The sequence below is a fragment of the Scyliorhinus torazame genome, chromosome 8, assembly GCF_047496885.1.
Source record: "Scyliorhinus torazame isolate Kashiwa2021f chromosome 8, sScyTor2.1, whole genome shotgun sequence".
In the NCBI taxonomy this organism is placed as follows: Eukaryota; Metazoa; Chordata; class Chondrichthyes; order Carcharhiniformes; family Scyliorhinidae; genus Scyliorhinus; species Scyliorhinus torazame.
Genome location: NC_092714.1, coordinates 30,960,565 through 30,980,307, shown reverse-complemented (window position 1 = coordinate 30,980,307; position 19,743 = coordinate 30,960,565). Strand labels below are relative to the sequence as shown.

At 50.6% G+C, this 19,743-nt stretch overlaps 2 protein-coding genes across 4 annotated transcripts in view; one reads left to right on the top strand and one right to left on the bottom strand.

Annotated features, from left to right (window-relative positions):
- Window positions 1-19,743, top strand: part of LOC140427717 (proteasome assembly chaperone 1-like) — a 357,213-nt gene that overhangs the window by 274,116 nt on the left and 63,354 nt on the right. The gene's annotated exons all lie outside the window — the stretch shown is intronic.
- LOC140427609 (bromodomain and WD repeat-containing protein 1-like) overlaps window positions 1-19,743 on the bottom strand; it is a 110,346-nt gene that overhangs the window by 36,269 nt on the left and 54,334 nt on the right. Inside the window, 1 exon segment of the mRNA XM_072513017.1 lies at window positions 10,274-10,399. Coding sequence (XP_072369118.1) covers window positions 10,274-10,399 — 126 coding nt within the window.

The window sequence follows — 19,743 nt, the reverse complement described above, 5'->3', positions numbered from 1 at the left end:
CACCTTTGGCAGAAGGAGGTCATGGGAATTTTAATTGTCAAACCTCATTAATATTTTACTACGGAGACTTCCGGGTGCGGCGATGACCAGCTAAGTCGCACATTTCGGCAGCTCCCAGTGGAATGGACTTTTGGGCTCTTAATAAGAGCCCCAACGGCAATTTTAACGGCTAGAAGCACTGTGCGGTAAACCAGAAGGGAACCTCCCCTGGAAACGGATGGAAAAAGGAGAGGGAAGTGGCCAGATTGCAGTGGATCCTTTGGAGCAGCGGCAAGGAAGGCAAGCAAGAACCAAGATGGCGACGGAAGGTGGCAGTTTAACATGGGGCCCTGAACAACAAGAGTTTTTGAAATGTTGCGTGGAAGAACTTAAAAAGGAAATGAAGAAGGAGCTGTTGGCCCTGATATTACAGGCGATCGATGGGCTAAAGGATGAGCAAAAGACCCAGGAGCGGGAGCTTCGGGTCGTGAAGGCAAAGGCTGCCGAGAACGAGGACGATATACAGGGCCTGGTGGTGAAGACGGAGATGCACGAGGCACACCATAAACGATGTGTGGAAAGACTGGAAGTGCTGGAGAATAACGCGAGGAGGAATAATTTAAGGATTCTTGGTCTTCCTGAAGGTGCAGAAGGCGCAGACGTCGGGGCATATGTGAGCACGATGCTGCACTCGTTAATGGGAGCGGAGGCCCCGGCAGGTCCGCTGGAGGTGGAGGGAGCATACAGAGTGATGGCGCGAGGACAGAGAGCAGGAGAAATTCCTAGAGCCATAGTGGTGAGATTCCTCCGTTTTAAGGACAAAGAGATGGTCCTTAGATGGGCAAAGAAAACTCGGAGCAGTAGATGGGAGAACGCGGTGATCCGCGTATATCAAGACTGGAGTGCGGAGGTGGCGAGAAGGAGGGCGAGCTTTAATCGGGCCAAGGCGGTGCTTCACAAAAAGATAAAATTTGGAATGCTGCAACCGGCAAGACTGTGGGTCACATATCAAGGGAGGCACCACTACTTTGAGACGGCGGATGAGGCGTGGACTTTTATTGTGGAAGAAAAACTGGAATAAGCGGGTTATTAAAAAAGAACGTTTGAAACAAAGTGGTGGGGCGAGTATGGGGGGCGAAGAGGGGGGAAAAAGGGGGGGGAAAAAGATGAGTTTTATGTTATTAATCCTGCGATGCGGTAACTTTTCTCTCTTCCACAGGTGGTGGTGGAGGGAGGAAGGGAGGTGGAGGAGATGGGGCGTTGGCCATGGGGGGGCGATGCCAAAAGGGAAGCGCAGGCTTTGTTCCCGCGCTATGATAATCATGGCGGGAATAGGGAAGCAGGAAGGAGGGGGCGTCGCACGGTGCAAGCCGAGGTCACGGGGGGAAGCCGAGGTCGGCCAGAGTTTGCTGACTTCTGGGAGCAACATGGGGGGTGTAACTACGCTAGTGGGGGATCTAGCGGGGGATGGGGGGGGGGTGGGAGGGGGGAGTTACTGGGTTGCTGCTGCTGGGGAGAGGTGGGAGCCGGAATGGGGTGGGGTGGGCGGGGGGGCACCGCCTGGGGGGGACACAGCTGCGTGGGAACCAGGTGAGGAGCTGGAAAAAGGGGATGGCTAATCGACAAGGGGGGGGGGGGTAAAAAGCCCCCCAACCCGGTTGATCACGTGGAATGTGAGAGGGCTGAACGGGCCGATAAAGAGGGCACGAGTACTCGCACACCTTAAGAAACTTAAGGCAGACGTGGTTATGTTACAAGAGACGCACTCGAAACTTATAGACCAGGTTAGACTACGCAAAGGATGGGTGGGGCAGGTGTTTCATTCGGGGCTAGATGCGAAAAACAGGGGGGTGGCTATACTAGTGGGGAAGCGGGTTATGTTTTAGGCAAAGACCATTGTGGCGGATAGCGGGGGCAGATACGTGATGGTGAGTGGCAAATTACAGGGGGAGGCGGCGGTCTTGGTAAACGTATATGCCCCGAACTGGGATGATGCCAAATTTATGAGGCGCATGCTAGAACGCATCCCGGACCGAGAGGTGGGAAAGTTGGTAATGGGGGGAGATTTTAATACGGTGCTGGAGCCAGGGCTGGACAGGTCGAGATCCAGGACTGGAAGGAGGCCGGATGCAGCCAAGGTGCTTAAAGATTTTATGGAGCAGATGGGAGGAGTAGACCAGTGGAGATTTAGCAGACCTAGGAGTAAGGAGTTTTCGTTTTTCTCCTCTGTCCACAAAGTTTATTCGCGAATAGACTTTTTTGTTTTGGGAAGGGCGTTGATCCCGAAGGTGAGGGGGACGGAGTATACGGCTGTAGCCATTTCGGATCACGCTCCACATTGGGTAGACTTGGAGATAGGGGAGGAAACAGAAGGGCGTCCACCCTGGAGAATGGACATGGGACTAATGGCAGATGAAGGGGTGTGTCTAAGGGTGAGGGGGTGCATTGAAAAATACTTGGAACTCAATGATAACGGGGAGGTCCAGGTGGGAGTGGTCTGGGAGGCGCTGAAGGCAGTGGTTAGAGCGGAGCTGATATCAATAAGGGCACATAAAGGAAAGCAGGAGAGTAGGGAACGGGAGCGGTTGCTGCAAGAACCTCTGAGGGTGGACAGGCAATATGCGGAGGGACCGGAGGGGGGGACTGTACAGGGAAAGGCAAAGGTTACACATAGAATTTGACTTGCTGACAACGGGTACTGCAGAAGCACAGTGGAGGAAGGCACAGTGTGTACAGTATGAGTATGGGGAGAAGGCGAGCAGGTTGCTGGCCCATCAATTGAGGAAAAGGGGAGCAGCGAGGGAAATAGGGGGAGTGAGGGATGAGGAAGGAGAGATAGAGCGGGGAGCGGAGAGAGTGAATGGAGTGTTCAAGGCATTCTATAAAAGATTATACGAAGCTCAGCCCCCGGATGGGAAGGAGAGAATGATGTGCTTCCTGGACCGGCTGGAATTTCCTAAGGTGGAGGAGCAGGAGAGGGTGGGACTGGGAGCACAGATCGAGATAGAGGAAGTAGTGAAAGGAATTAGGAGTATGCAGGCGGGGAAGGCTCCGGGACCGGATGGATTTCCAGTCGAATTTTATAGGAAATATGTGGACTTGCTTGCCCCGATACTGATGAGAACCTTTAATGAGGCGAAGGAAAGGGGACAGCTGCCCCCGACTATGTCGGAGGCAACGATATCGCTTCTCCTCAAGAAGGAAAAAGACCCGCTGCAATGCGGGTCCTATAGACCTATTTCCCTCCTAAATGTAGACGCTAAGTTTCTGGCCAAGGTAATGGCAATGAGGATAGAGGATTGTGTCCCGGGGGTAGTCCATGAGGACCAAACTGGGTTTGTGAAGGGGAGACAGCTGAATACGAATATACGGAGGCTGCTAGGGATAATGATGATGCCCCCACCAGAGGGGGAAGCGGAGATAGTGGTGGCGATGAATGCCGAGAAAGCAAGGTGTTGAGGAGATTTGGCTTTGGAGATGAGTATATTAGATGGGTACAGCTGCTGTATCGGGCCCCGATGGCGAGCGTGGTCACGAATGGACGGGGGTCTGCGTATTTTCGGCTCCATAGAGGGACGAGGCAGGGATGTCCTCTGTCCCCATTATTGTTTGCACTGGCGATTGAGCCCCTGGCAATAGCATTGAGGGGTTCCAGGAAGTGGAGGGGAGTACTCAGGGGAGGAGAGGAACACCGGGTATCTCTTTACGCGGACGATTTATTGGTGTATGTGGCGGACCCGGCGGAGGGGATGCCAGAGACAATGCGGATACTTGGGGAGTTTGGAGAATTTTCAGGATATAAGCTGAACAAGGGGAAAAGTGAGCTGTTTGTGGTGCATCCAGGGGAGCAGAGCAGAGAAAGAGAGGACTTACCGCTGAGGAAGGTAACAAGAGACTTTCACTACTTGGGGATCCAGATAGCCAAGAATTGGGGTACATTGCATCGGTTAAACTTAACGCGGTTGGTGGAACAGATGGAGGAGGACTTCAAGAGATGGGGCATGGTATCCCTGTCACTGACAGGGAGGGTACAAGCGGTTAAAATGGTGGTCCTCCCGAGATTCCTCTTTGTGTTTCAGTGCCTCCCGGTGGTGATCACGAAGGCTTTTTTCAAAAGGATTGAGAAGAGTATCATGAGTTTTGTGTGGGCCGGGAAGACCCCGAGAGTGAGGAAGGGATTTTTGCAGCGTAGTAGGGATGGGGGGGGGGGGGGGGGGGGGGGGCTGGCGCTACCGAGCTTGAGTGAGTACTACTGGGCCGCCAACATCTCAATGGTATGTAAGTGGATGGGAGAAGAGGAGGGAGCGGCGTGGAAGAGATTGGAGAAGGCGTCCTGTAGGGGGACTTGCCTACAAGCCATGGTGACGGCGCTGTTGCCGTTCTCACCGAAGAAATACACCACAAGCCCAGTGGTGGTGGCTACTCTGAAAATTTGGGGGCAATGGAGACGGCATAGGGGAAAGACGGGAGCCTCGGTGTGGTCCCCGATAAGAAATAATCATAGGTTTGCTCTGGGGAGAATGGATGGGGGATTTGGAACATGGCAAAGAGCAGGAATAACACAATTGAGAGATCTGTTTGTAGATGGGACGTTTGCAAGTCTGGGAGCGCTGACCGAAAAATATGGGTTGCCCCAAGGGAATGCATTCCGGTATATGCAACTGAGGGCTTTTACGAGGCAACAGGTGAGGGAATTCCCGCAGCTCCCGACGCAGGAGGTGCAGGACAGAGTGATCTCAAAGACATGGGTGGGGGACGGTAAGGTGTCAGACATATATAGGGAGATGAGAGACGAGGGGGAGATTATGGTAGACGAGCTGAAAGGGAAATGGGAAGACGAGCTGGGGGAGGAGATTGAGGAGGGGCTGTGGGCTGATGCCCTAAGTAGGGTAAACTCATCGTCCTCGTGTGCCAGGCTAAGCCTGATACAATTTAAGGTGTTACACAGGGCGCATATGACTGGAACACGGCTTAGCAAATTTTTTGGAGTAGAGGATAGGTGTGCGAGATGCTCGAAAAGCCCAGCGAATCACACCCACATGTTCTGGTCATGTCCGGCACTACGGGGGTTTTGGGTGGGGGTGACAAACGTGCTTTCGAAGGTAGTGGGGGTCCAGGTCGAACCAAGCTGGGGGTTGGCTATATTTGGGGTTCCAGAAGAGCCGGGAGTGCAGGAGGCGAGAGAGGCTGATGTTTTGGCCTTTGCGTCCCTAGTAGCCCGGCGCAGGATACTGTTGATGTGGAAGGAAGCCAAGCCCCCGGGTGTGGAGACCTGGATAAATGACATGGCAGGGTTTATAAAGCTGGAACGGATTAAGTTCGTCCTAAGGGGATCGGCTCAAGGGTTCACCAGGCGGTGGCAACCGTTCGTCGAATACCTCACAGAAAGATAGAGGGAATGGAAAAGAAGAAGACAGCAGCAGCAGCCCAGGGGGGGGGGGGGGGGGGGGGGGGGGGGGGGAAGAGAACCAGAGGGATTCTCAGGGATGTTAATATACAAGTATAATATGTATAGGTTGTTATAGATAATTGTATATTGGACTGTTAAAACATATTTTTGGAGAATATATATCTGGGACAAGGCAGTTGCCATTTAGTTTTGTTTTTGTTTATATATTATTTATTTCTTGTTTATAAAACTGGCCATTGTTATTTATATTGTTATATTACTGTGTAAAGGATACTGTGATGGTTGGCCAAAAATTTTCAATAAAATATATATTTTAAAAAAAATTAATATTTTACTACTACCTTCCCACCCAGAACACAGCTGTAGTGGTCAGTAACAGCCTCCCTGAACAGGCACCGGAATTTGGCGACTAGGGGCTTTTCACAGGAACTTCATTTGAAGCCTACTTGTGACAATAAGCGATTTATTTCATTTCATTTCAGTACCCCTGGCCCACTTGCCTTTCATCCACCACATCATAGAAGAGTTGTGGCACAGAAGGCCATGTGGCCCACCATGTGTGCACTAGGTCTCCAAAAGTGCCATTCCCCTGCCTTTTCCCCATATTTATTCAAATAATAATCTAATGTCCTCTTGAACACCTCGATTAAACCTGCCTTTACCACACTTCCAGGCAGTGCAGTCCAAACCCAAACCATTCGTTGTGTTAAAAAGTTCCATCAGGCATCACATTTGCTTCTTTTGCAAATCACTTTAAATCTATGTTCTCTCGTTCTTGATCCTTTCAAGAGCTGTCCAGCACGCTGATGATTTTGAAAATCTCTAACAGATCTCCTCTTAGCCTTCTTCTCTCCAAAGAGAACAATCCCATCCTCTCCAATCTATTCTCATAACTGGAGTTTCTCATGCCTGGAACCATTCTTGTAAACCTCTTCTACACCCTCTCCAATGCATTCACATCCTTCCTAGCCGAGGTCTTGAACAAATTCAGCATAACCTCCTTTCACTTGAATTCTTTTGCCCCTATTGATAAAGCCCTGGATACTGCATGCTTTATGAATTGCTGTCTTCACCTGTCCTGCTATGGTCAGTGATCTATGCACATATACACCCAGGTCCCTCTGCTCCTGCAACCCTTTAAGAATTTTGATCCTTATTTTATATAGTCTCTTCTACCAAAATGCATTACCTCATACTTCTCCATGTTGAGCCTCATCGGCCACCTCCCTGCCCACTCCACCAAATTGTCTAATTTCTTTTGAATTTCTACACTGTTCTCTTCAGTTTCCAACACTAGGTTTTGCGTCATCTGCAAACTTAATTGTTCCCTGCACCTAGATCATTAACGTATCAGAAAAAGCAAGGGTCCCATTACCGACGAACAAACATTCCTCCAGCCCAAAAATTGACAGATGCCGCCAAAACTGCTCAGGTTTTCTAGCATTTTCTGTTATTTTATATTGATGAATCCAATTGAGGGAATTCAAGTTGAAGACAAAGTCTTGGTTGAAGAGTTCTTAAAAATGTCCCCCCCCCCCCCCCACCCCCATGATCACCGACTACCTCCTTCACCTTGATGTTTGGCACACAGTGACTTTGGCCCTCAAGTGTTTGGGACACAGATTGTTTCGGCAGCACTGGAAGTCACACGTCATTAGTTGCGTAGGTTGTTGGATTTCCCGGACTCCTTCCATTTGTTCTTTATATCATGGGTTTTGTGCTGTACCGTTTTCTTCAGACATGCGTAGGACTCACTTTTCTCTCGAGGTATTATAAAGTTTGCAGCTACTAGTTTTTGTAATTGTTTTATTTTTGCTTTGCTCTTGCTTTTAAGCTTGTAATAAATATTTAAAGCTTGTATCGAACAGTACTTTGTTGACATTGATTTAAACCTAGATGCTGTGAATCGATCATTGATTAATTATATAATCAGTAACATTGTGGGGAGGCGGTGGTGTACTGGTATTTTCACTGGACTCGTTAACCAGATCCAGAATAATGCTCTGGATCCTGGGACCTGGGTTCAAATCCCGCCACTGCAGATGATGAAGTTTGAATTCAATAAAAATTTGGAATTAACAGTCGAATAATGACCATGAAACCATTGTTGATTGTTGCAAAAACCCATCTGGTTCACTAATGTCCTTTAGGGAAGTAAATCTGCGGTCCGAAGTTGGCTTAAAACTGCAATGAAGTGAAAAGCCCCCAGTCGCCACATTCTAGCGCCTGTTCGGGGACATGGGGAGAATGCAGAATGTCCAAATTACCCAATAGTACGTCTTTCGGGGCTTGTGGGAGGAAACTGGAGTACCCGGAGGAAACCCACGCAGACACGTGGAGAACATGCAGACTCCACACAAACAGTGACCCAAGCCTGGAATCGAACCTGTCCTTATCTGGTCTGGTCTACATTTGACTCCAGATGAGATGAGCATTGATAAGGACTGAGACTTGTTCTGAGAATGTCTGAACACCAGGTTTCAAAGGCTGGAATCAAGCTAGAAATCTGGCTTAAAGTGATGCTGCTTCCAGGACGCAGAGCTGCAGCTATAGCGGAATAGTCAACCACTGAAGATGGTGGAGGAAGGGACACTGGAGTGACTGACTGATGAGCCCATCCTTCTAAGGTTGCTCAGAAGACTTGGTAATGTATGTACCAATTTAGCTTCCTGTCGTGGAACAGACTAAGTTAGGGTTATGCATTTTGGGGAGCTGTCATGGAACAGACCAATTTGGGGTTATTGTTTGTGCTTAAAAAAAAATAAATTGGTCTTTCTTCTTTTAATATATAGTATTTATTAGTGTCACAAGGAGGCTTACATTAACACTGCAATGAAGTTACTGTGAAAATCCCCTAGTTGCCACACTCTGGCACCTGTTCGGGTACACCAAGGAAGAATTCAGAATGTCCAATTCACCAAACAAGCACATCTTTCGGGAGGAAACCGGAGTATCCAGAGGAAACCAACGCAGACAGGGGGAGAATGTGCAGACTCCGCACAGATAGTGACCCAAGCCGGGAATCTTCCATGTAAAGTGTTTTCTCCTTTCAGTAAAGTGATCTTTCTTTTTAATACTTTCTTTTTTATATTATTATAATTGTCATTTCATTCTTATTATCATTATTCAATAAGATTGTTGTTTTAACAGATTACTTGGCATTGACACTCATTCCGGTTAGGTTCAGGGTAACTCTGAATTTTAATGAGCCTCCGAAGGGACTCTCACACCCCCTTAAAACTGGATCTCTCTGAAGATGCTCGTTATGGTGGACTTTAAGGTTGACCAAGCACCATGAACACGCTGGTGGCCAGAGGTTGGCAGATGCTGACTTGAGAAGATCTGCCTTTGTAGAATCCTAGAGGTCTCCAGTGTTAATTTTCTTGTGGAATTGCTTCTGTTACTTCTATTATTTGGGGGCCAGGTTGATTGGATATGGCAGTGATTGGTCCAACAGTCCGTGCCTGTCAGGGTGCGGGTAAAGTGGACATCTCCTTGCGTGTATAATGATGTAGTCAAGCAGGTGCCAATGATTGTCATAAAAGCCCACTGGTTTGCTAATATTGTTGAGGGAAAGGAACCTCACACTCGTACCATGTCTGACTTACCTGTGTCTCGGTGTAGGGAGGGAATTCCAGAGCTTGGGGCCTGTGCAACTGAAGACATAGCATCCAATGGTGGAGCAATCATAATAGCTAAAACACAACAAAGCCACTGGAGCAAATGGAAGCCCAGCCAAAATTCTGAAATACAACAGAGATACACTCCTCGCACGGCTGCAGAACCTCAAATTCCTCATCTGGGAGAGGACTGCATGCCAGAGTTCTTGAGAACATTGTGAATATGTTCAAAAGGGGACAAGTACGATTATGAAAATGACAGAAGAGTTTCCCTTTTGCCTGCCATAGAGAAAGATAGTTGCAAGGATTATCCTCAATCGTCTCCTCCCAGGGGCTGATATGCTCTTTGCAGGGTCAGAGTGTAATTTTTGCCCATCAGGAGGCACCATAAATGACCATCAATGTGTAGCAATTTTAAAAATGTAATTCATGGGATGTGAGCATTGCTGGCTGAGATAGCATTTATTGCCCATCCCCAATTGCCTTGAACTGCACGTCTTTCTGGGCCATTTCAGAGTGTGCCCATTGCTGTGGATCTGGAGTTACATGTAGGTCAGACCACGTCAGGAAGATAGATTTCCTTCCCTAGAGGAAAAAAAACTAAGAAAAATGCAAAGAACAGCACCAAAACACTGTAAATTACCTTTTCCAATCTCACAAAAGCTATTGACTGTCAACCACGAAGGTTTATGGAGTATCCCCCTCATATCTGGCTGCCCTCAGAAATTTGTCACTATCCTCTGCCTACTCTATGAAGACTTGCAAGCCACAATCCTCACCAAAACCACCACAGACCCTATTTCAGTGAATCTGAGGTCAAACAACAACGTGCAACAGAACCATCCCTCTTCTCCAGCTTCCTTACTGCAACCCTGCACTGCATCTCACTTCCAGTAACCTGCCCACAGGTGTGAAGATGATTTACAGAACAAAGGGGGAACTGTTCAATCTAAGCCACCTTCAATCCAAAACCAAAATCACTTCAACATCAGTCGGAGCAGTTTGCGCGAGTGTGCACGCATATACCCTGCAGGTCGTGCATTGGATTGATCCGCCATCTCAGAAAACGCCATACCAGAGTGGAAGCAAGTCATCCTTTGATAGAGAGAGACTGCCCCAAGGAGAAGATGACAATCTAGCTACTTCCGTTAATTATTTTCTGGGGCTAGTTTGAAAACTACTCCATTATTTAATTCAGTTTCTTGAACTTTATTCTTTTGGGTGGGGGGGTGGGGGGGGGGGGGGGGGAAATGAGGTTACTCACTCAATGAACTTAAGAAGCAGATCAGTGACTCTCCTGGCCGATGTAACAATAGGACTATCTGGTTCGTTGAAGGTTCTTGCATTGTGCTCGATGTACCTCACCTCCCACACAAGTGCACTGATCCTCCTGCAAATTATAGCACAAGACATACAAATGACATTTTCAAAATCCTGGTATAAACATGCTACAATGTAGTTTATTTGCACGATACAAATATATATTATAAAAATGTCAGGTTCAGAATACTTCTTTAAAAAATGCACAATACCAACACACAGTTACTCCCATCCATCACTGAAGATGTCACATATGTGGTGAAGTGGAGATTTTCCATCAGCAGCAACCATTAATTAATTTGGATTAAATTATTTTAATCAGACTGTCTCACGGTTTCTTCTCGGTTAATAAACTATGGCCGGAATTCTCCAGTCATCAGGATTCACTTTTCCCGCTGACAGCACACCCCTGCCTGCGGGTTTCGTAGCGGCATGGAGTGGTTTCAATGAGAAATCCCATTGACAAGCGGCGGGAGGATAGAATTCCGCCGCCAGCAAACTGTGAGAGACAGAGAAACATGCAGCTGGGGGACTGGAGAATCATGCCCTGTGTAGCAAACAAATTTTTCTTCCTAATCTCACAACTAAACATGGCAAGTGAAATCATAATTGGAACTACATATTGGGGAATTCATAGCTCAGTATTTGTCAATTATAAATAATGGTCAGGTAACAAATTGATAAAAAGTCAAAAAACACTCCAAAGTTGGTCCAGCAAAAAGCAAACCCCAAATAAACGTTTAAAACAACTTGCCAGCAGAGCTGCTAGGAACAGTTTATAGAATCACAGAAAATACAGTGCAGAAGAGGCCCTTCCGCCTATTGAGTCTATACCAACACATGAAAAATACCTGATCTACCTACCTAATCCCATTTGCCAGCACTTGGCCCACAGCCTTGAATGTTATGACGTGCAACGTGCTAATCCAGGTACTTTTTAAAAGGATGAGGCAACCCGCCTCTACCACCCTCCCGGCATTCCAGACCGTCACCACCCTCTGGGTAAAAAAGTTTTGAATCACTGAAATATGAAATCTGCAACGTCACTTTTTCTCCTCTTTCCCCAGACAATCTGGCAAAGGCTGACAGAATTAATTGTGGGGATACTACATGTCAATCAAGACTAGGATTTCAATTTAAGACAAATTTACATCTTCCAGTTTGTTGTTTAGTTGCTGAGCTAACAAACAGGTTTAGAGACACAATCATTTGCAGTCTTGACAGCAATTTAATTTATCTTTTCAGTCTCCCTCTCCCTCCATGGTCACAACCATCCCCTCTCCACACCTTCATGACCACAACCCCGCCCCCACACCCAAAGAAAATGCAATACATATTGAGTATTACAAAGAATTGCCACTTCTTCTCCACTATTATTCTCTTCTCATTGCGTGAAAGATACAATTCGGCTCAAATGCACAGCCTCATCAGAATAGTCACCTGGAACGTCAGGGGACTTAAAGGCACAGTGAAAAGATCCAGAGTCGTCGTCCACCTGAAATGTCCGAGAGCCGACAGTCGTCTTCCAGGACGCTCAACTGAGGGAGAAGGACCGACTGCAGATAAAAAAGAGCTGGGTGGGACAGACTTACCAATCGTGCTACGGGATGAGAGCTAGGGGGGATGCCATACTGCTCAATAAGATGACAGCATTTACAGTGACGAGGACGGTTACAGACCAAGGGGGACGGTACACCATGGCTAGAGGTGTACTGGAAATGGCACCAGTGGTCCTTGTAAACGTGTATAGCCCCAAGACTAACTGCATATAGGACCCATGGACAGACAGATCCAACCCCAAGTCGGGGAAAAGATCAAACATGACAAAGGAATTGAACGCCTTCATGGAACAGATGGGGGCAGTGGACCCACGGAGGTTCACACATCCAGGAGAGAAGTCGTTCTCATACTTCTCCCAGGTACACAGGGTATAAACCAGGATTGACTTTTTCACAGTTGGGAAAGTGATGCTTCAAGGGATAGTGGGGGCAGACTACTTCGCAATTGTAATCTCTGACCACGCTCCACACTATGTGGATGTGAGGGGTGAAACGGGCCGGCTACAACGCCTCCCATGGAGACTGGACGTGGCCCTCCTTGCCAACGAGGCATTCTGTGGACCAATATCACAGGCTACAGACAGGTATATTACCAACAACCAAAATGGGGAGGCCTCACTCTCCACGTTCTGGGAGGCATTGAAGGCAGTGATAAGGGATTAAATTATTGCGTACAAGGTGTGCAAAGATAGTAAGGAGGAGGCGGCTAAGCAACACCTGGTCAACTCCATACTGGAAGGAGATCAGGGGTACTGCATCGGTCCCGACCATGGAACTACTGCCAGAGGGGAAAAAACTACAGATGGACGTTGACATGCTCTCCACAGGGAAAGTGGTGCACCAGCTCCGCCAGACAAGTGGGACCTTTTAAGGACACGGGGACAAAGCCAGCTGCCTGCTAGCTCACCAAATGAGAAAGCAGGCAGCCACAAGGGAAATAGCTCAGGTGAAGACAGAAGCGGCAGGCTAGTCGCAGCGCCTGAAAAGATCAACGAAGCCTTCGCAACCTTCTAACAACGGCTGTACATATAATAATAACCTTTATTATTGTCACAAGTAGGCTTCCATTAACACTGCAATGAAGTTACTCCGCCACACTCCGGCACCTGTTCGGGTACACCGAGGGAGAATTCAAAATGTCCAATTCACCTAACAAGCACGTCTTTTGTGGAAGGAAACCGGAGCACCCGGAGGAAACCCACGCAGACACGGGGAGAATGTGCAGATTCCACACAGACAGTAACTCAAGCAGGAATCGAACCCAGGAACTTGGAGCTGTGAAGCACCAGTGCTAACCTCTTTGCTACCGTGCCACCCATCCGAGCCACCGGAGGGGGACTCAAAGATTAAGCCGGCCCTCGACGGCCTGGGCATGTCGGTCATGGGGGAAGATAAGAGACGGCGCCTGGAAGCACCATTAGAAATGGGGGAAGTCATGGAACTCCATGCAAGCAGGGAAAGCGGCGGGGCCAGATGAATTCCCGGCGAACTTCTATAAAGAATTTGTGCCAGCACTGGCCCTGCATTTGCAGGAGATGTTCGCAGACTCACAACTGAGAGACACCCTGCCACCAACAGTGGCACAGGCATCAATATCGCTGATATCCAAAAAGGGCAAAGACCCTACTGAGTGCGAATCCTACAGCCCATCTCGCTACTTAACAGATGCAAATATTCTGGCGAAGGTCCTGGCGAAGTGGCTGGAGAGCTGCATGCCAGCAGTAGTTGCGGAGGGCTACATGGGCTATGTCAAGGCAGCCAACATCGAACATCTGCTGAACGTGATAATGATCCCATCCGAGTAACATCAGAAGTGATCATCTCCCTGGACACAGAAAAGTCCTTCAACAGAGTTGAATGGAAGTACCTCATGGAGGGATTGGATCGGTTTGGTTTGGGCCAGGGACTTCATGCTGCACAGAGGCAGGGTTGCCCGCCATCCCTGCTGCTGTTTGACCTGGCAATCAAGCCACAAGCGATCGTCAGCAGAACGGCAAAGGGATGGAGAGGTATCCAAAACTAGGGAGAGAGAGCATGGAGTTTCACTCTATCAGGATTACCCGCTCCTCTACATCTCAAACCCCCGGACCAACATGGAATGGATAATGAAACTCCTAAAGGAGTTCGGAGTCGACTTCCGGGTGCGGCTATGCAGAGCTAGGTCGCATATTCGGGAGCGCCCGCTTGGAACGGACTTTTGGGCTCTTTTACAGGGCCCCCACGGCATTTGTTTGACATTTCCCGGTGTGGGAAGAAGACTGCAGCATTCCCCTGACAGTGTCCCCCAGGAATGTTATGTCTTTTGGCTACCAGACCCGGCAGAAACAGTAAAAGATTTGGCTTGAGCTGCAGGAAGAGACAAAAGCCTCTTCCAGCATGCAGGCGGGGGAAGGGCAAGCTTAAAGCTGCAATCTGACTTGACTCTATCAAAGGTGAATTCTAGCAGCAGAGGGAACAACTGTGAAAAGATCTACCAAGGCCATTGAAGAAGCAGGGACGAGGCTTCCGGTGGCGGCCATGGATGAGTAAGTCGCGCATTCAGCAGCTCCCGTCTGGAACCGACTCTTTTTCAGGAGTTTCCATAGACTTTTTGGGGCAGACTGGTGAAGCGAACACTGCCAAAAGGATTCCCTCTCGACTTCCGGTTGCGGCTATGCGGAGCTAAGCCGCACGATTCGGCAGCTCCCGCTACCACGGACTTTCGGGCTCGTTAGAGGAGCCCCAACGGAACTTTTGTTTTTTTGACGCAACCCGTGGGGAAGGGAAGAGAGAGGTCCCCCTCCAACTTCTATGAAACGGACCAGATGTGTAACAGCCAAAGGAGCGGCACTGGAGCAACGGGAGAAGCGAGGGAAAGAAAACAAAATGGCGGCGGCCAGGGACAAAGGGGAGCTGCAGGAGTTCATCAAGCGCTACTTCGAGGTGCAGCGCGAGGAGATGCGCAAGGAGATGTTGGCGCCTATGCTTTCAGCAATTGAAGGATCCGGGATCACCCAGAAGGCCCACGAAGCTAAGATCCAGGAGGTACAGAAAAGAGTCAGTCAGAACGAGGACGAGTCCGTGGGCCTGGCAGTGAGAGTGGAGCAGAACGAGGCGCTACACAAGAGGTGGGCGGGAAGACTCGAAGACCTGGAGAACAGGTCGAGGAGAAAGAATCTGCGAATCCTGGGTCTCCCTGAGGGAGTGGAGGGGGCTGATGCCGGGGCATACGCGAGCACGATGCTCGAGGCGATGATGGGCACGAAGGCCCCTTCGAGGCCGCTGGAGTTGGACAGGGCACATCGGGTGCTGGCGAAGAAGCCCCAGGCAAATGAGCCGCCAAGGGCAATGGTGGTGAGGTTCCACCGGTTCACGGACAGAGAGTGGGTCCTGAGATAGGCCAAGAAGGAGCGGAGCAGTAAGTGGGACAATGCAGAGATCCGAATATACCCGGACTGGAGCACGGAGGTTGCAAAGCGGAGAGCGGGTTTCAACCGGGCCATAGCGGCGTTGTACCGGAAAGAAGTGAAATTCGGAATGCTGCAGCCAGCGCAACTGTGGGTCACATACAAGGGCCAACACTATTACTTTGAAACGCCTGAAGAGGGGTGGACCTTTGTACAAGCCGAAAAGTTGGACTCTAACTGAGGGTTTGTGAGGGTGGGGGGGATGTTTTGTGGTTTGATGTGTGATGGTTGTTGTATATAGGGGATCAATCACGCGCAGGAAATGTTACAGGAGCTGCGCCAGAGGGGGCAGAACGGGCTTTGGAAAGCACGGGGTGTTTTCCCGCGCGCGGGAAGAAAGCCGGGAAGGGGAACGGAGGAATGTATATGGATTGGGAGACTCCCACGCAGGGAGGTCAATGGGACGGCGGGGGAAGCCGGGGTCAGCAGGCGTCAGCTGACTTACGGGAGTGACATGGGGGGAGCAAAAAAGCTAGACAGGGGTCTAGCGGGGGGAAAAAGGGTTGCTGCTGCACTGGCCGAAAGGGAATGGGACACAGAAGAGGTGGTCGGGACGGGGGTCCCCCCTCTGGGGGACTGGAGGGTGAGGGAGGCGTGGACACGGGACTGGCCCAGAAAAAGGAAATGGCTAGTCGGCGGGGCATGGGGTGAGAGCCCCTCCAATCCGGCTGATAACGTGGAATGTGAGGGGCCTGAATGGGCCGGTGAAGAGGGCTCGCGTGTTCGCGCACTTAAAGGGACTGAAGGCGGACGTGGCCATGCTCCAAGAGACACACCTGAAGGTGTCGGATCAGGTCAGGCTAAGAAAGGGATGGGTAGGACAGGTATTCCACTCGGGACTGGACGCGAAGAATAGAGGGGTTGCAATATTGGTGGGAAAGCGGATGTCATTTGAGGCCAAGACTATTGTAGCAGACAATGGAGGGCGATATGTAGTGGTGAGCGGTAGGCTGCAAGGGACGTGGGTGGTGTTGGTAAACGTATACGCCTCGAACTGGGATGATGCAGGATTCATGAAGCGCATGTTGGGGCGCATTCCGGACCTGGAGATAGGAGGCCTGATAATGGGAGGGGACTTCAATACAGTGTTGGATCCAGCACTGGACCGCTCCAAATCAAGGACTGGAAAGAGGCCGGCGGCGGCCAAGGTACTTAGGGGGTTTATGGATCAGATGGGGGGAGTGGACCCATGGCGGTTTGCAAGGCCGCAGGCCAGGGAATTTTCTTTCTTCTCCCATGTACACAAAGCCTACTCCCGGATAGATTTCTTTGTTCTGGGTAGGGCACTCATCCCGAGGGTGGAGGGGACGGAGTATTCGGCTATAGCCGTTTCGGACCATGCCCCTCACTGGGTGGAACTGGAGTTGGGAGAGGAGAGGGACCAACGCTCGTTGTGGTGGCTGGATGTGGGACTGCTGGCGGATGAGGTGGTGTGTGGGAAGGTGAGGGGGTGTATCGAAAGGTACTTGGAGGCCAACGACAACGGGGAGGTGCGGGTGGGGGTGGTATGGAGGCGTTGAAGGCGGTGATCAGGGGAGAGCTAATTTCCATTAGGGCTCATAGGGAGAAGACAGAGGGTATGGAAAGGGAGAGGTTAGTGGGGGAGATTTTGAGAGTGGACAGGAGATACGCAGAGGCCCCGGAGGAAAGATTACTTGGGGAAAGACGACGGCTCCAGACGGAGTTTGACCTGTTGACCACAGGGAAGGCGGAGGCACAGTGGAGGAAAGCTCAGGGGGCGACCGACGAGTATGGGGAAAAGGCTAGTCGGATGCTGGCACACCAGCTCCGTAAGAGGATGGCGAGGGAAATAGGGGGAGTCAAAGATGGAAGGGGAGCCACGGTTTGTTGTGCGACAAAAATAAACGAGGTATTCAAGGCCTTTTATGAAGAGCTGTACAGATCCCAGCAGAGGAAAGAGGGGATGAGACGATTCCTAGATTCCCAAGGGTGGAGGAGCAAGAGGTGGCTGGTTTGGGGGCACCAATTGGGTTGGAGGAGCTGAGCAAGGGTTTGGGGAGCATGCAGGCGGGGAAGGCCCTGGGACCGGACGGCTTCCCGGTGGAGTTCTACAGGAAGTACACAGACCTGTTGGCCCCGCTACTGGTGAGGACCTTTAATGAGGCAAGAGAGGAGGGGACCCTGCCCCCGACAATGTCGGAAGCGACAATTTCTTTGATCCTAAAGCGGGACAAGGACCCACTGCCATGTGGATCGTGCAGGCCGATCTCGCTCCTCAATGTGGATGCAAAGTTGCTGGCAAAATTGCTGGCCACGAGGATCGAGGACAATGTCCCGGGGGTAATCCACGAGGACCAGACGGGATTTGTAAAGGGCAGGCAACTAAACACCAATGTGCGGCGGCTCTTAAACGTGATAATGATGCCATCGGAGGAGGGAGAGGCGGAAATAGTGGCAGCTATGGACGCGAAGAAGGCCTTTGACCGAGTAGAGTGGGAGTACCTCTGGGAGGTGCTGCGTAGGTTTGGGTTCGGGGTAGGGTTTATCAATTGGGTTAAGCTCCTTTACAGAGCCCCGATGGCGAGTGTAGTGACGAACCGGCGGAGGTCGGAGTACTTTCGACTGTACCGAGGGACGAGGCCGGGGAGCCCCCGTCCCCCCTGTTGTTCGCATTGGCGATCGAACCATTGGCCATGTCATTGAGGGAGTCTAATAAATGGAGGGGGGTGGTCCGAGGGGGAGAAGAGCATCGGGTGTCGCTATATGCGGATGACCTGTGGCGGATCCAATGGAGGGGATGGTGGAGGTCATGCAGACTCTAAGGGAGTTTGGGGAGTTTTCGGGCAATAAGCTCAATGTAGGGAAGAGTGAGCTCTTTGTATTACAGGCGGGGGACCAAGAAAGAGAGATAGGGGATCTACCGCTGAGGAGGGCGTAGGGGAGCTTTCGGTATCTGGGGATCCAGATAGCCAGGAGTTGGGGGACCCTACATAAACTGAATCTGACGAGGTTGGTGGAGCAAATGGAGGAGGATTTCAAAAGATGGGACATGTTACTGCTCTCGCTGGCGGGTAGAGTGCAGTCGGTCAAAATGGTGGTCCTTCCGAGGTTTCTGTTTGTGTTTCAGTGCCTTCCCATCGTGATCAACAAGTCCTTTTTTAAGAGAGTAGGCAGGAGTATTATGGGGTTTGTGTGGGCGAATAAGACCCCGAGAGTAAGGAGAGGGTTCCTGGAATGCAGTAGGGACTGAGAAGGGTTGGCGCTGCCAAACCTGGGGAGCTACTACTGGGCAGCAAATGTGGCGATGATCCGCAAGTGGGTTATGGAGGGAGAGGGGGCGGCATGGAAGAAGATGGAGATGACGTCCTGTAAAGGAACGAGCCTGTGGGCGTTGGTGACGGCATCGCTGCCGCTCTCGCCGACAAAGTATATCACGAGCCCGGTGGTGGCGGCAACGCTAAGGATCTGGGGCCAGTGGAGACGGCACCGGGGTGCAATGGGAGCATCGGTGTGGTCCCCGATCAGGGGTAACCACCGGTTTGTCCCGGGGAAGATGGACGGGGGGGTTCCAGAGCTGGCAACGGGCGAATATTGGAAGAATGGGGGACCTGTTCATCGACGGGACGTTTGCGAGCCTAGGGGCACTGGAGGAGAAGTTCGAGTTACCCCCGGGAAATGCCTTTAGATATGTGCAGGTGAGGGCTTTTGTGAGGCGACAGGTGAGGGAATTCCCGTTGCTCCCGGCACAAGAGGTTCAAGATAGGGTAATCTCGGGTGTATAGGTCGGGGAGGGCAAGGTGTCGGAAATACACCAGGAGTTGAAAGAAGAGGGGGAAACGCTGGTAGAAGAGTTGAAGGGTAAATGGGAGGAGGAGCTGGGGGAGGAGATCAAGGAAGGTCTGTGGGCTGATGCCCTAGGTAGGGTTAATTCCTCCTCCTCGTGTGCCAGGCTCAGCCTGATACAATTTAAGGTGGTCCACAGAGCGCACTTGACGGGGGCGAGGTTGAGTAGATTCTTTGGGGTGGAGGACAGATGTGGAAGGTGCTCAGGGAGCCCGGCGAACCATGTCCATATGTTTTGGTCATGCCCGGCACTGGAGGGGTTCTGGAGAGGAGTGGCGGGAGCAATATCTCAGGTGGTGAAAGTCCGGGTCAAGCCAAGCTTGGGGCTAGCAATATTTGGAGTAGTGGACGAACCGGGAGTGCAGGAGGCGAAAGAGGCCGGCATTCTGGCCTTTGCGTCCCTAGTAGCCCAGCGAAGGATCTTGCTGATGTGGAAGGAGGCGAAGCCCCCCAGCCTGGATAAATGATATGGCTGGGTTCATAAAGTTGGAGAGGATTAAGAGGGAGAGAGAGAGAGAGGGAGAGGGAGAGGGAGAGGGAGAGGGAGAGGGAGAGGGAGAGGGAGAGGGAGAGGGAGAGGGAGAGGGAGAGGGAGAGGGAGAGGG